The sequence below is a fragment of the Salmo trutta genome, chromosome 16 (genome assembly GCF_901001165.1).
Source record: "Salmo trutta chromosome 16, fSalTru1.1, whole genome shotgun sequence".
NCBI classification, from domain to species: Eukaryota; Metazoa; Chordata; class Actinopteri; order Salmoniformes; family Salmonidae; genus Salmo; species Salmo trutta.
The window spans coordinates 1,133,658-1,147,250 of record NC_042972.1 but is presented as its reverse complement, the minus strand read 5'-3'; the positions used below and the strand labels follow the sequence as shown (position 1 = coordinate 1,147,250).

At 46.5% G+C, this 13,593-nt stretch overlaps 1 protein-coding gene across 1 annotated transcript in view; it reads right to left on the bottom strand.

Moving 5' to 3' along the window:
• Positions 1-6,283: 6,283 nt before the first annotated feature.
• Positions 6,284-13,593, bottom strand: part of fbln2 (fibulin 2) — a 117,803-nt gene continuing 110,493 nt past the window's right edge. Inside the window, exons 10-15 of the mRNA XM_029692719.1 lie at positions 13,230-13,358; positions 12,581-12,706; positions 9,506-9,622; positions 9,300-9,428; positions 8,225-8,348; positions 6,284-7,172 (exon numbers count right to left, since the gene is read on the bottom strand). Coding sequence (XP_029548579.1) covers positions 6,812-7,172; positions 8,225-8,348; positions 9,300-9,428; positions 9,506-9,622; positions 12,581-12,706; positions 13,230-13,358 — 986 coding nt within the window. The 3' untranslated portion in view covers positions 6,284-6,811. The remainder of the gene's footprint in view (positions 7,173-8,224; positions 8,349-9,299; positions 9,429-9,505; positions 9,623-12,580; positions 12,707-13,229; positions 13,359-13,593) is intronic.

Below are 13,593 nucleotides of genomic sequence, written 5' to 3'. Positions count from 1 at the left end.
GAAGAATAATTATTGGAAAAACGATGCACTCTCCAACCCAAAAAGGCCTGTAGTGCTGATGGTATTTTAAATTAAATGATCTAATGTACAGACCACAAATTCAAATTGGCTATACTCAAACACTTCAACATTATCCTCACTGCAGGTATTTTCCCCGATATTTGGAACCAAGTATTGATCACACCAATCTATAAAAATGGAGACAAATTTGACCCAAATAATTACAGAGGAATTTGCGTTAGTAGCAACTTTGGGAAAATCAGAATCATAAATAGCAGACTACATAATTTCCTTGATGAACACAACGTCCTAAGTAGGAGACAGATTGGATTTTTAACAGACCACATTTCCACCCTTCACACTCTAATTGACAAACAAGTAAACCAAAACAAAGGCACGATCTACTCACGTTTTGTATTCTTCAAGAAAGAATTTGATTAAATTTGGCACAAAGTTCTTTTATAAACTAATAGAAAGTGGTATTGGATGGAAAACATATGATGTTATTAAATCAATGTACACTAAAAACAAATGTGTGGTTAAAATTGGCAACAAGCAAACAGACTTCTTCTCTCAGGGACGTAGAGTGAAACAGGGCTGCCCAATAAGTCCAACACTATTTAACATCTACATTAATGAATCAACAACAAGCAAACAGACTTCTTCTCTCAGGGACGTAGAGTGAAACAGGGCTGCCCAATAAGTCCAAGACTATTTAACATCTACATTAATGAATTAACAACAAGCAAACAGACTTCTTCAGTGAAGTCAGGCAGTCTGGCAGTGAAGTATGGGGTCCAATCCCTAATAATGAATTCACCAAATGGGAGAAACATCCAATCAAAATACTGCATGCATAGTTTTGCAAGTGCAAAGAAAAACTCCAAATAACACATGTAGAGCAGAATTGTGCCAATACCCCCTCATTTTTCAAATAGAAAAAATAGCCATCAAATTTTACAACCATCTAAAAATAAGTGATCCCAAAACATTCCATCACACAGCTCTACAATGTCAAGAGATGAAACAAGAGAGGAGTCCCCTCAGCCAGCTGGTTCTGAGGCTCAGTTCACTAACCCAAACCAACCCCATAGAGCCTCAGGACAGCACTCAGAAAATCAAAACAAAAATAAATATATATCCCCTATTGGAAAGACACCACAAAAAATCAAAGTAAACTTCAATGCTATTTGTCTCTAAACAGACAGTACTTGGTGGCAGACTATCTGACCACTGGACTGATAGAAAACTGAGGAAAACACTGACTAGGTACAGACTCATTGAGCACAGTCTGGCTACAGAGACTGGTCGTCACAGACAAACCTGGCTGCCCAGAGAGGACAGTCTGGCTGCCCAGAGAGGACAGTCTGGCTATAGAGACCGGTCGTCACAGACAAACCTGGCTGCCCAGAGAGGACAGTCTGGCTATAGAGACCGGTCGTCACAGACAAACCTGGCTGCCCAGAGAGGACAGTCTGGCTACAGACACTGGTCGTCACAGACAAACCTGGCTGCCCAGAGAGGACAGTCTGGCTATAGAGACCGGTCGTCACAGACAAACCTGGCTGCCCAGCGAGGACAGTCTGGCTGCCCAGAGAGGACAGTCTGGCTATAGAGACTGGTCGTCACAGACAAACCTGGCTGCTCAGAGAGGACAGGCTGTGTTCACTCTGCTTCAGGGGAGAGGAAGATACAAAGAAAGAGAGAGACAGAGAGAGAGACAGAGAAAGAGAGAAACAGAGAGAGAGAGAGACAGAGAGAGAGAAACACAGCCTGCGGCTACGGAACCCTGACCTGTTCACCGGACGTGCTTGTTGCACCCTCGACAACTTACTATGATTATTATTATTTGACCATGCTGGTCATTTATGAACATTTTAACATCTTGACCATGTTCTGTTATAATATCCACCCGGCACAGCCAGAAGAGGACTGGCCACCCCTCATAGCCTGGTTCCTCTCTAGGTTTCTTCCTAGGTTTTTTGCCTTTCTAGGGAGTTTTTCCTAGGGAGTTTTTCCTAGCCACCGTGCTTCTTTCACATGCATTGCTTGCTGTTTGGGGTATTAGGCTGGGTTTCTGTACAGCACTTTGAGATTTCAGCTGATGTACGAAGGGCTATATAAATAAATTTGATTTGAAATTTGATTTGATTGTAAATACAACCCATATTTATGTTTATCTTCCCTTTTGTACTTTAACTCTTTGCACATCGTTACAACACTGTATATAGGCATAATATGACATTTGAAATGTTTTATTCTTTTGGAACTGTTGTGTGTAATGTTACCTGTTCATTTTTATTGTTTATTTCACTTTTGTTTAGTATTTACTTCACTTGCTTTGGCAATGTTAACACATGCCAATAAAGCCCCTTGGATTGAAAGTGAGAGAGCGAGCGAGCGAGAGAGAGCGAGAGAGAGAGAGACACACACAGGGTGACAAACACCTGCCTGGAGGTGACAGCATTCTCACCCCCATATGCCCCCCTAGGCACAACTATGACAAACATAACATAACGAAATGACAAACAACATAACCAACAAAGACGGGTCACAACTCCTACAGCTCTGTCGAACGCTGGGTCTGTACATAGTCATAGGCTTCGAAGGGACTCCTACGGTAGGTACACCTATAGCTTATCTCTTGGCAGTAGTACTGTATCACTGACCTCAACCCAGTCTCTCAGAGCATTCAATCAGTCCACTGACACTCCTATCAGATCACAGCAAAATCACAGTCTACTAGAACACAGCAATACTCAAATCATGAAGCATCAAAGCCAAAGGAACTGAGTAACATTAAGAAATGCTATAGATGGAAGGAAAGTAGTGTGGAAACCGACCAAAAAAACAATTAGACAACAAATCCAATCCCTTTTAGACAACTTCCTGGACAAAACATTTCACTGTAATAGTGAAGGTGTAAACTTGGCAGTAGAAAACCTAAACTCTCAACTTCCCTAACAATTCTAAACATTTCAAACAGAAAACCAAAGAAAATGATCAACAATGACAAATGGTTTGATGAAGAATGCAAAGAAAGAAAATGAGAAACCTGTGCAACCAAAAACATTGAGACCCAGAGTCTACACCTTCACAATGGTGAATCACTAAAACGATACAGAAATACACTACGGAAAAAGAAGGAACAGCACATCAGAAATCAGCTCAATGTAATTGAAGAATCCATAGAATCAAACCACTTCTGGGAAAATTGGAAAACACTAAACAAACAACAACACGAAGAATTATCTATCCAAAATGGAGATGAGTGGATAAACCACTTCTCCAATCTTTTTGGCTCTATAACAAAGAACAAACAGCAAAAACATATACGTGATCAAATACAAATCTTAGAATCAACTATTAAAGACTACTTGAACCCACTGGATTCTCCAATTACATTGAATGAACTACAGGACAAAGTACAAACCCTCCAACCCCAAAAGGCCTGTGGGGTTGATGGTATCCCACATGAAATGATAAAATATACAGACAACAAATTCCAATTGGCTAAACTTAAACTCTTTAACATCATCCTCAGCTCTGGCATCTTCCCCAATATTTGGAACCAAGAACTGATCACCCCAATCCACAAAATTAGAGACAAATTTGACCGCAATAACTATCGTGGGATATACGTCAACGGCAACCTTGAGGAAATCCTCTGCATTATCATTAACAGCAGACTCATACACACCCTAATTCACAAACAAACAAACCAAAACAAAGGCAAAGTCTTCTCATGTTTAGTTGATTTCAAAAAAGCCTTTGACTCAATTTGGCATGAGGGTCTGCTATACAAATTGATGGAAAGTGGTGTTGGGGGAAAAACATACGACATTATAAAATCCATGTACACAAACAACAAGTCTGCGGTTAAAATTGGCAAAAAACATATTTCTTCCCACAGGGCTGTGGGGTGAGACAGGGATGCAGCTTAAGCCCCACCCTCTTCAACATATATATCGACGAATTGGCGAGGGCACTAGAACAGTCTGCAGCACCCGGCCTCACCCTACTATAATCTGTAGTCAAATGTCTACTGTTTCCTGATGATCTGGTGCTTCTGTCACCAACCAAGGAGGGCCTACAGTAGCACCTAGATCTGTCCCCAACCAAGGAGGGCCTACAGCAGCACCTAGATCTGTCCCCAACCAAGGAGGGCCTAAAGCAGCACCTAGATCTGTCCCCAACCAAGGAGGGCCTACAGCAGCACCTAGATCTTCTGCACAGATTCTGTCAGACCTGGACCCTGACAACAAATCTCAGTAAGACCAAAATAATGGTGTTCCAAAAAAGGTCCAGTCACCAGGACCACAAATACAAATTCCGTCTAGACAACATTGCCCTAGAGCACACAAAAAACTATACATACCTCAACCTAAACATCAGCACCACAGGTAACTTCCACAAAGCTGTGAACGATCTGAGAGACAAGGCAAGAAGGGCATTCTATGCCATCAAAAGGAACATAAAATTCGACATACCAATTAGGATCTGGCAAAAAATACTTGAATCAGTTATAGAACCCATTGCCCTTTATGGTTGTGAGGTCTGGGGTCCGCTCACCAACCAAGAATTCACAAAATGGGACAAACACCAAATTGAGACTCTGCATGCAGGATTCTGCAAAAATATCCCCTGTTTACAGCGTAAAACACCAAATAATGCATGCAGAGCAGAATTAGGCCGATACCCGCTAATTATCAAAATCCAGAAAAGAGACGTTAAATTCTACAACCACCTAAAAGGAAGCAATTCCCAAACCTTCCATAACAAAGGCATCACCTACAGAGAGATGAACCTGGAGAAGAGTCCCCTAAGTAAGCTGGTCTCTGTTCACAAACACAAACAGACCCCCAAGACAGCAGCACAATTAAACTCAACCAAATCATGAGAAAACAAAAAGATAATTACTTGACACATTAGAAAGAATTCACAAAACAACAGAGCAAACTAGACTGTTATTTGGCCCTAAACAGAGAGTACACAGTGGCAGAAGACCTGACCACTGTGACTGACCCAAACTTAAGGAAATCTTTGACTATGTACAGACTCAGTGAGCATAGCCTTGCTATTGAGAAAGGCCGCCGTAGGCAGACCTGGCTCTCAAGAGAAGACAGGCTATGTGCACACTGCCCACAAAATGAAGTGGAAACTGAGCTGCACTTCCTAACCTCCTGTCAAATGTATGACCATATTAGAGACACATATTTCCCTCTGATTACACAGACTCACAAAGAATTCGAAAACAAACTCAATTTTGATAAACTCCCATATCTCTCACAAAGAATTTGAAAACAAACTCAATTTTGATAAACTCCCATATCTATTGGGTGAAATACCACAGTGTGCCATCACAGCAGCAAGATTTGTGACCTGTTGCCACAAGAAAAGGGCAACCAGTGAAGAACAAACACCATTGTAAATACAACCCAAATGTAGGTTTATTTATTTTCCCTTTTGTACTTTAACCATTTGCACATTGTTACAACACTGTATATAGACATAATATGACATTTGAAATGTCTTTATTCTTTTGTAACTTTTCTGAGTGTAATGTTTACTGTTAATATTTATTGTTTATTTCACTTTTATCATTATCTACTTCACTTGCTTTGGCAATGTAAACATATGTTTCCCATGCCAATAAAACCCCTTGAATTGAATTGAGAGAGAGAGCAACAGAGCTCAGAGAGAGTGGAGAGAGTGAGCAGAGAGAGAGAGAGCGGAGAGAGTGACCGGAGAGAGAGAGACAGAGCGGAGAGAGACAGAGCGGAGAGAGAGAGAGAGAGCGAAGAGAGTGAGCGGAGAGAGAGAGAGCGGAGAGAGTGAGCGGAGAGAGAGAGAGCGGAGAGAGTGAGCGGAGAGAGAGAGAGCAGAGAGAGTGACCGGAGAGAGAGACAGAGCGGAGAGAGACAGAGCGGAGAGAGAGAGAGCGGAGAGAGTGAGCGGAGAGAGAGAGCGGAGAGAGTGACCGGAGAGAGAGAGACAGAGCGGAGAGAGAGAGAGCGGAGAGAGTGAGCGGAGAGAGAGAGCGGAGAGAGTGACCGGAGAGAGAGAGACAGAGCGGAGAGAGAGAGCGGAGCGAGTGAGCGGAGAGAGTGAGCGGCGAGAGAGAGACAGAGCGGAGAGAGAGAGGGCGGAGAGAGTGAGCGGAGAGAGTGAGCGGCGAGAGAGAGTCAGAGCGGAGAGAGAGAGAGTGGAGAGAGTGAGCGGAGAGAGTGACCGGAGAGAGCAGAGAGAGAGCGGAGAGAGAGAGAGAGGAGAGAGAGAGAGAGAGAGAGAGCAGGGTACCCTCAGTGTGTCTACAAGCTCTGGTCTAAGCGCTGCTCCAGGGTTCTCCATTCTATTCAGTAACTCATGCTTCAAAACCTCTGAAAGTTAATGTTGGGATTGGAAGGTTCCAGAGGTTAAGGAGCAGGAGGACAGAGCCTAGTACTCTGAGGACCACCTTGGCAGAGTCAAACCACACAGCTTGAGACACATGCATTGAAAGAGATTACATTATAAAAGACTTGTATAAACAGAAGACTGACTTAGTCTTTAGTAACAATCCAGTTGTTGAAGTGTGTGTCTCAGTTGGTAGAGCATGGTCCTTATAACGCCAGGGTTGTGGGTTCGATTCCCACGGAGGACCAGTATGAAAAACTATGAAAATGTATGCACTTGATATTGTAAGTCGCTCTGGATAAGATTGTATGATGAAATATATATATGTAAGTTACTAGTATAAAGTTCAGCACCATATGAATATTAGAGAAGTGGCGGGGTGACAGTCTGTTCTGGGATGGTGTGTGTTTAGACTCTACAGTGTGTTAGAGGTGATGAAGACGTATATCCGGGCCAGGAAGGTAGTGAACGCCCCCTGTCTCAACAGCTTCATCTCCACATCGATCAGGAAGTCTCTCGGCTGTCTCACCTGCCGCTGCAGATACACCGCCCCCGTAAAACTGTTCAGCTTCCGCGTGGAAAAGTAGTTCTCCTCGTTACCGTGGGTGATGGAAATAGCAATGTTGTCTCCCCTGTAGGCGGGCGAGGGGCCAATCCTGAAGATCTGAGCGGGGATGACAATGTTGGTCTGGAAGCTCAGCTGGTAGTAGGTGATTCTCAGAGGAGAGGTCTGGCAGTCTACAGAGTTAGCTGGACAACCACTGCGCTCACAACGACTGGAGAGAGTTAGGGTGAGAGAGAAAATTGTTTACGGTTAGAGAGGAGGGATAGTTAGGAGGGTTAGGGTTAAAGAGCGAGAAAGGACTAGATAGAGGGTGAGAGAGAGAGAGAGAGAGAGAGAGAGAGGGTGAGAGAGGGTGAGAGGGTGAGAGAGTGGATTAGAGGGCTAGAGAGAGGGTGAGAGAGGGTGAGAGAGAGAGAGAGAGGGGTGAGAGAGAGAGAGAGAGGGTGAGAGAGAGAGAGAGAGAGAGGGAGGGTGAGAAGAGAGAGAGAGAGAGGGTGAGAGAGAGAGAGAGGATTAGAGGGCTAGAGAGAGAGAGAGGGTGAGAGAGAGAGAGAGGATTAGAGAGAGTGAGAGGGTGAGAGAGGGTGAGAGAGAGTGGATTAGAGGGCTAGATAGAGGGTGAGAGAGGGGTGAGAGAGGGTGAGAGAGAGAGAGTGGATTAGAGGGCTAGATAGAGGGTGAGAGAGGGTGAGAGAGGGTGAGAGAGAGAGAGTGGATTAGAGGGCTAGAGAGAGGGTGAGAGAGGGTGAGAGAGGGTGAGAGAGGGGTGAGAGAGAGAGAGTGGATTAGAGGGCTAGAGAGAGGGTGAGGGTGAGAGTGGGGTTAGAGAGAGAGAGTGGATTAGAGGGTGAGAGAGGGTGAGAGAGAGTGAGTGGATTAGAGGGCTAGAGAGTGGGTGAGAGAGGGTGAGAGGGTGAGAGAGGGTGAGAGAGAGAGTGGGTTAGAGAGAGTGAGAGGGTGAGAGAGAGTGAGAGGGTGAGAGAGTGAGAGGGTTAGAAAGAGTGAGAGGGTTAGAGAGAGTGAGAGGGTTAGAGAGAGTGAGAGGGTTAGAGAGAGTGAGAGGGTTAGAGAGAGTGAGAGGGTTAGAGAGAGAGTGGGTTAGAGAGAGTGAGAGGGTTAGAGAGAGTGAGAGGGTTAGAGAGAAAGGGGGTTAGAGAGAGAGTGGGTTAGAGAGAGTGAGAGGGTTAGAGAGAGAGGGGGTTAGAGAGAGAGGGTTAGAGAGCGAGGGTTGTGTGTGTGTGTTTGTGATTGTGCTGTACTCACGTATCTGAGACCTTTCTGTAATATGGAGGGCAGGAAAAAGAGAGACACCTGAACCCTCCCTGGACGTTGGAGCAGGTCTGTTCTGTAGAGCAGTTATGACCTCCTGTTGTACACTCGTCAATATCTACAACAGACAGACAGACTCGTCAATATCTACAACAGACAGACAGACTCGTCAATATCTACAACAGACAGACAGACTCGTCAATATCTACAACAGACAGACAGACAGACTCGTCAATATCTACAACAGACAGACAGACAGACTCATCAATATCTACAACAGACAGACAGACGGACGGACGGACGGACGGACGGACAGACAGACTCGTCAATATCTACAACAGACAGACAGACTCGTCAATATCTACAACAGACAGACAGACTCATCAATATCTACGACAGACAGACAGACAGAAAGACTCATCAATATCTACAACAGACAGACAGACAGACTCATCAATATCTACAACAGACAGACAGACAGACAGACAGACAGACAGACAGACAGACAGACAGACAGACAGACAGACAGACAGACAGACAGACAGACAGACAGACAGACAGACAGACAGACAAACTCATCAATATCTACAACAGACAGACAGACTCATCAATATCTACAACAGACAGACAGACAGACAGACAGACTCATCAATATCTACAACAGACAGACAGACTCATCAATATCTACAACAGACAGACAGACAGACTCATCAATATCTACGACAGACAGACAGACAGACAGACAGACAGACAGACAGACAGACAGACAGACAGACAGACAGACAGACAGACTCATCAATATCTACAACAGACAGACAGACAGACTCATCAATATCTACAACAGACAGACAGACAGACTAAACAAAACAGTGTGTATTTATCAATATGTATCAGATGGTATTTATCAATATGTATCAGAAGGTATTTATCAATATGTATCAGAAGGTATTGATCAATATGTATCAGAAGGTACTGATCACTGCGACAGCTCAGCCCATATGGAAATAAGGATATAGAACAGCCCTGTATATAAAGCGTGAGAGAGACGCTGGTTGACGTCAGTCCGTACCTCTGCAGGTGTGTCCGGTGGTGGACATGGTGTATCCGTTAGGGGGACAGGCACACTGATAGCTACCTGGGACGTTCACACACTGGAACACACACAGGTTGCCAATACTCTGGGAACACTCATCAATATCTGCAATAGAGAAACATGTCAATACAAAACACACAGGCTATTGGTAACATGGTGGTAGAGCTGTCATGGTGGGATACCTTCACAGGTGTGTCCGTCTTCCTTCAGGTAGAAGCCCTGTCTGCAGTAACATTGGTAGGACCCATAGATGTTAGCACACTCCTGACCACATGGACTAGAGTCACACTCATTCAGATCTGAGAGAGAGAGAGAGAGAGAGAGAGAGAGAGAGAGAGAGAGAGAGAGAGAGAGAGAGACAGAGAGAGAGAGACAGAGAGCGAGAGAGCGAGAGAGCGAGAGAGGGAGAGAGCGAGAGAGAGAGAGAGCGAGAGAGACAGAGACAGAGACAGAGACAGAGAGAGAGAGAGAGAGAGAGAGACAGAGAGAGAGAGAGCGAGAGAGCGAGAGAGAGAGAGAGAGAGCGAGAGCAAGAGAGAGACAGAGACAGAGCGAGAGCGAGACAGAGAGAGAGAGAGAGAGAGAGAGAGAGAGAGCGATAGAGAGAGAGAGAGAGAGAGAGAGAGATTAACAACACATCTGCCTAGATCAAGGGAATGCTGTGCTCTGTAATGATGTGTACGAATTTGCATGAGTCCTCTGGATGCTATTTCCCCTCAGAGCTCCCCAGGCTCAGCAACCACGGCAAAGTCACACAGCAAAGTCCTTGAAATCAAATCTATGAACCTTGGGTAATGAACAGGTTCACATCAACCAAGGACAAGTTACTCAGCCAGCCAAGTCACCAAGAACAACTCACCAAGTCACCAAGGACAAGTCACTCAGCCAAACAAGTCACCAAGAACAACTCACCAAGTCACCAAGGACAAGTCACCAAGTCACCAAGGACAAGTCACCCAGCCAACCAAGTCACCAAGGACAAGACACCAAAGACAAGTCACTAAGACACCCAGCCAACCAAGTCACCAAGGACAAGTCACCAAGCCACCCAGCCAACCAAGTCACCAAGCCACCCAGCTAACCAAGTCACCAAGGACAAATCACCAAGCCACCCAGCTAACCAAGTCACCAAGCCACCCAGCTAACCAAGTCACCAAGCCACCCAGCTAACCAAGCCACCCAGCTAACCAAGTCACCAAGCCACCCAGCTAACCAAGTCACCAAGCCACCCAGCAAACCAAGTCACCAAGCCACCCAGCTAACCAAGTCACCAAGCCACCCAGCTAACCAAGTCACCAAGCCACCCAGCCACCCAGCTAACCAAATCACCAAGTCACCCAGCTAACCAAGTCACCAAGCCACCCAGCTAACCAAGTCTCCAAGCCAACCAGCTAACCAAGTCACCCAGCTAACAAAGCCACCCAGCTAACCAAGTCACCAAGCCACCCAGCTAACCAAGCCACCCAGCTAACCAAATCACCAAGTCACCCAGCTAACCAAGTCACCAAGCCACCCAGCTAACCAAGCCACCCAGCTAACCAAATCACCAAGCCACCCAGCTAACCAAGTCTCCAAGCCACCCAGCTAACCAAGCCACCCAGCTAGCCAAGTCACCAAGCCACCCAGCTAACTGTCACCAAGCCACCCAGCTAACTGTCACCAAGGACAAATCACCAAGCCACCCAGCTAACCAAGTCACCAAGGACACGTCACCTGAATGCCAAGTGTCAATTCTGGAGGAAACCTGGCACCATCCCTACGGTGAAGCACGGTGGTGGCAGCATCATGCTGAGGGGATGTTTTTCAGCGTCAGGGACTGGGAGACTACTCAGAATCATGGGAAAGATGAATGGAGCAAAGGACAGAGAGATTATTGATGAAAACCTGCTCCAGAGTGCTAAGGACCTCAGACTGGGGCAAAGGTTCATCTTCCAACAGGACATCTGACCCTAAGCACACAGCCAAGACAACACAGGAACGGCTTCGGAATAAATCTCTGAATGTCCTTGAGTGACCCAGACAGAGCCCGGACTTGAACCTGATCAAACATCTCTGGAGAGACCTTTACCCTGGAGGCTGACTCTGGGTCTAAACCCTGATGCTTTACCCTGGAGGCTGACTCTGGGTCTAAACCCTGATGCTTTACCCTGAAGGCGGACTCTGGGTCTAAACCCTGATGCTTTACCCTGGAGGCTGACTCTGGGTCTAAACCCTGGTGTTTTACCCTGGAGGCTGACTCTGGGTCTAAACCCTGGTGTTTTACCCTGGAGGCTGACTCTGGGTCTAAACCCTGATGCTTTACCCTGGAGGCTGACTCTGGGTCTAAACCCTGGTGTTTTACCCTGGAGGCTGACTCTGGGTCTAAACCCTGACAACCTTTACCCTGAAGGCTGACTCTGGGTCTAAACCCTGGTGTTTTACCCTGGAGGTTGACTCTGGGTCTAAACCCTGGTGTTTTACCCTGGAGGCTGACTCTGGGTCTAAACCCTGGTGTTTTACCCTGGAGGCTGACTCTGGGTCTAAACCCTGGTGTTTTACCCTGGAGGCTGACTCTGGGTCTAAACCCTGATGCTTTACCCTGAAGGCTGACTCTGGGTCTAAACCCTGGTGCTTTACCCTGAAGGCTGACTCTGGGTCTAAACCCTGGTGCTTTACCCAGGAGGCTGACTCTGGGTCTAAACCCTGGTGCTTTACCCAGGAGGCTGACTCTGGGTCTAAACCCTGGTGCTTTACCCTGGAGGCTGACTCTGGGTCTAAACCCTGGTGTTTTACCCTGGAGGCTGACTCTGGGTCTAAACCCTGGTGCTTTACCCAGGAGGCTGACTCTGGGTCTAAACCCTGGTGCTTTACCCTGGAGGCTGACTCTGGGTCTAAACCCTGGTGTTTTACTCTGGAGGCTGACTCTGGGTCTAAACCCTGGTGTTTTACCCTGGAGGCTGACTCTGGGTCTAAACCCTGGTGCTTTACCCAGGAGGCTGACTCTGGGTCTAAACCCTGGTGTTTTACCCAGGAGGCTGACTCTGGGTCTAAACCCTGATGCTTTACCCTGGAGGCTGACTCTGGGTCTAAACCCTGGTGTTTTACCCTGGAGGTTGACTCTGGGTCTAAACCCTGGTGTTTTACCCTAAAATGTTACAGTATTACATGTAGTTCTGAGGTATCTTCACAGTATTACATGTAGCTTTGCAGTATCTTCACAGTACTACATGCAGTTCTGAAGTGCTTCCACAGTATTATTTCTGTCACAGTTGTCTTACCTTCACAGTTCTTCCCGTCGAAGGCCAGAGAGAAGCCTGCTGTACAGGAACACTGGTAGGACCCTGGACTGTTCTCACACGTCTGAGCACATAGCCTGCCAGGGTAGCTCCAACACTCATTCACATCTAGAGAGGAGAGGAGAGGAGAGGAGAGGAAAGGAGAGGAGAGGAGAGGAGAGGAGAGGAGAGGAGAGGAGAGGAGAGGAGAGGAGAGGAGAGGAGAGGAGAGGAGAGGGAAGAGGAGAGGAGAGAAGAGGAGGGTTTGAGAGGAGGGGAGAAGAGAGTAGAGGGGGAGAGAGGAGAGTAGAGGAGGGGAGAGGAGAGGAGAGGAGAGGAGGGGAGAGGAGGAGGGGAGAGGAGAAGGCAGAGGGGAGGGAAGAGGAGGGGAGAGGAGAGGAGAGAAGGGGACGAGAGAGAGGAGAGGAGAGAAGAGGGGAGGAGGGGAGAGGAGAGAAGGGGAGAGGTCGGGTTAGCGTAGTAGAGAGGTATAGAGGTGTGTGCGTGCATTTGTGAGTGTGTGTGTGTGTGTGTGTGTGTGTGTGTGTGTGTGTGTGTGTGTGTGTGTGTGTGTGTGTGTGTGTGTGTGTGTGTGTGTGTGTGTGTGTGTGTGTGTGTGTGTGTGTGTGTGTGTGTGTGGTGTGTTACCTACCGCTGCAGACCTGGCGTAGTGAATCGTACAGGTAGCCTGTTTGACAGTCACAGCGGTAGCTACCAGGGAGGTTATGACAGATCTGGCCCTCACCACACCCATGGTTACCTGTCTGACATTCATCCACATCTACACAGGCCAGGGAAGAGAGTCGACACTTCAGGAACTGACACTGCTCTCTCTTTCTCTCTCTCTCTGTCTCTGTCTGTCTCTGCCCATCTCTCAATTCAAAGGGCTTTATTGGCATGTCATAAATATGTTTACAAAGCAGGTCAAATAAGTAATAAACAAAAATGAAATCAACGATAACAAATGAAAACAGAATATTTCTCTCACAAGAGAGGCATTTGAAATGATATACTGT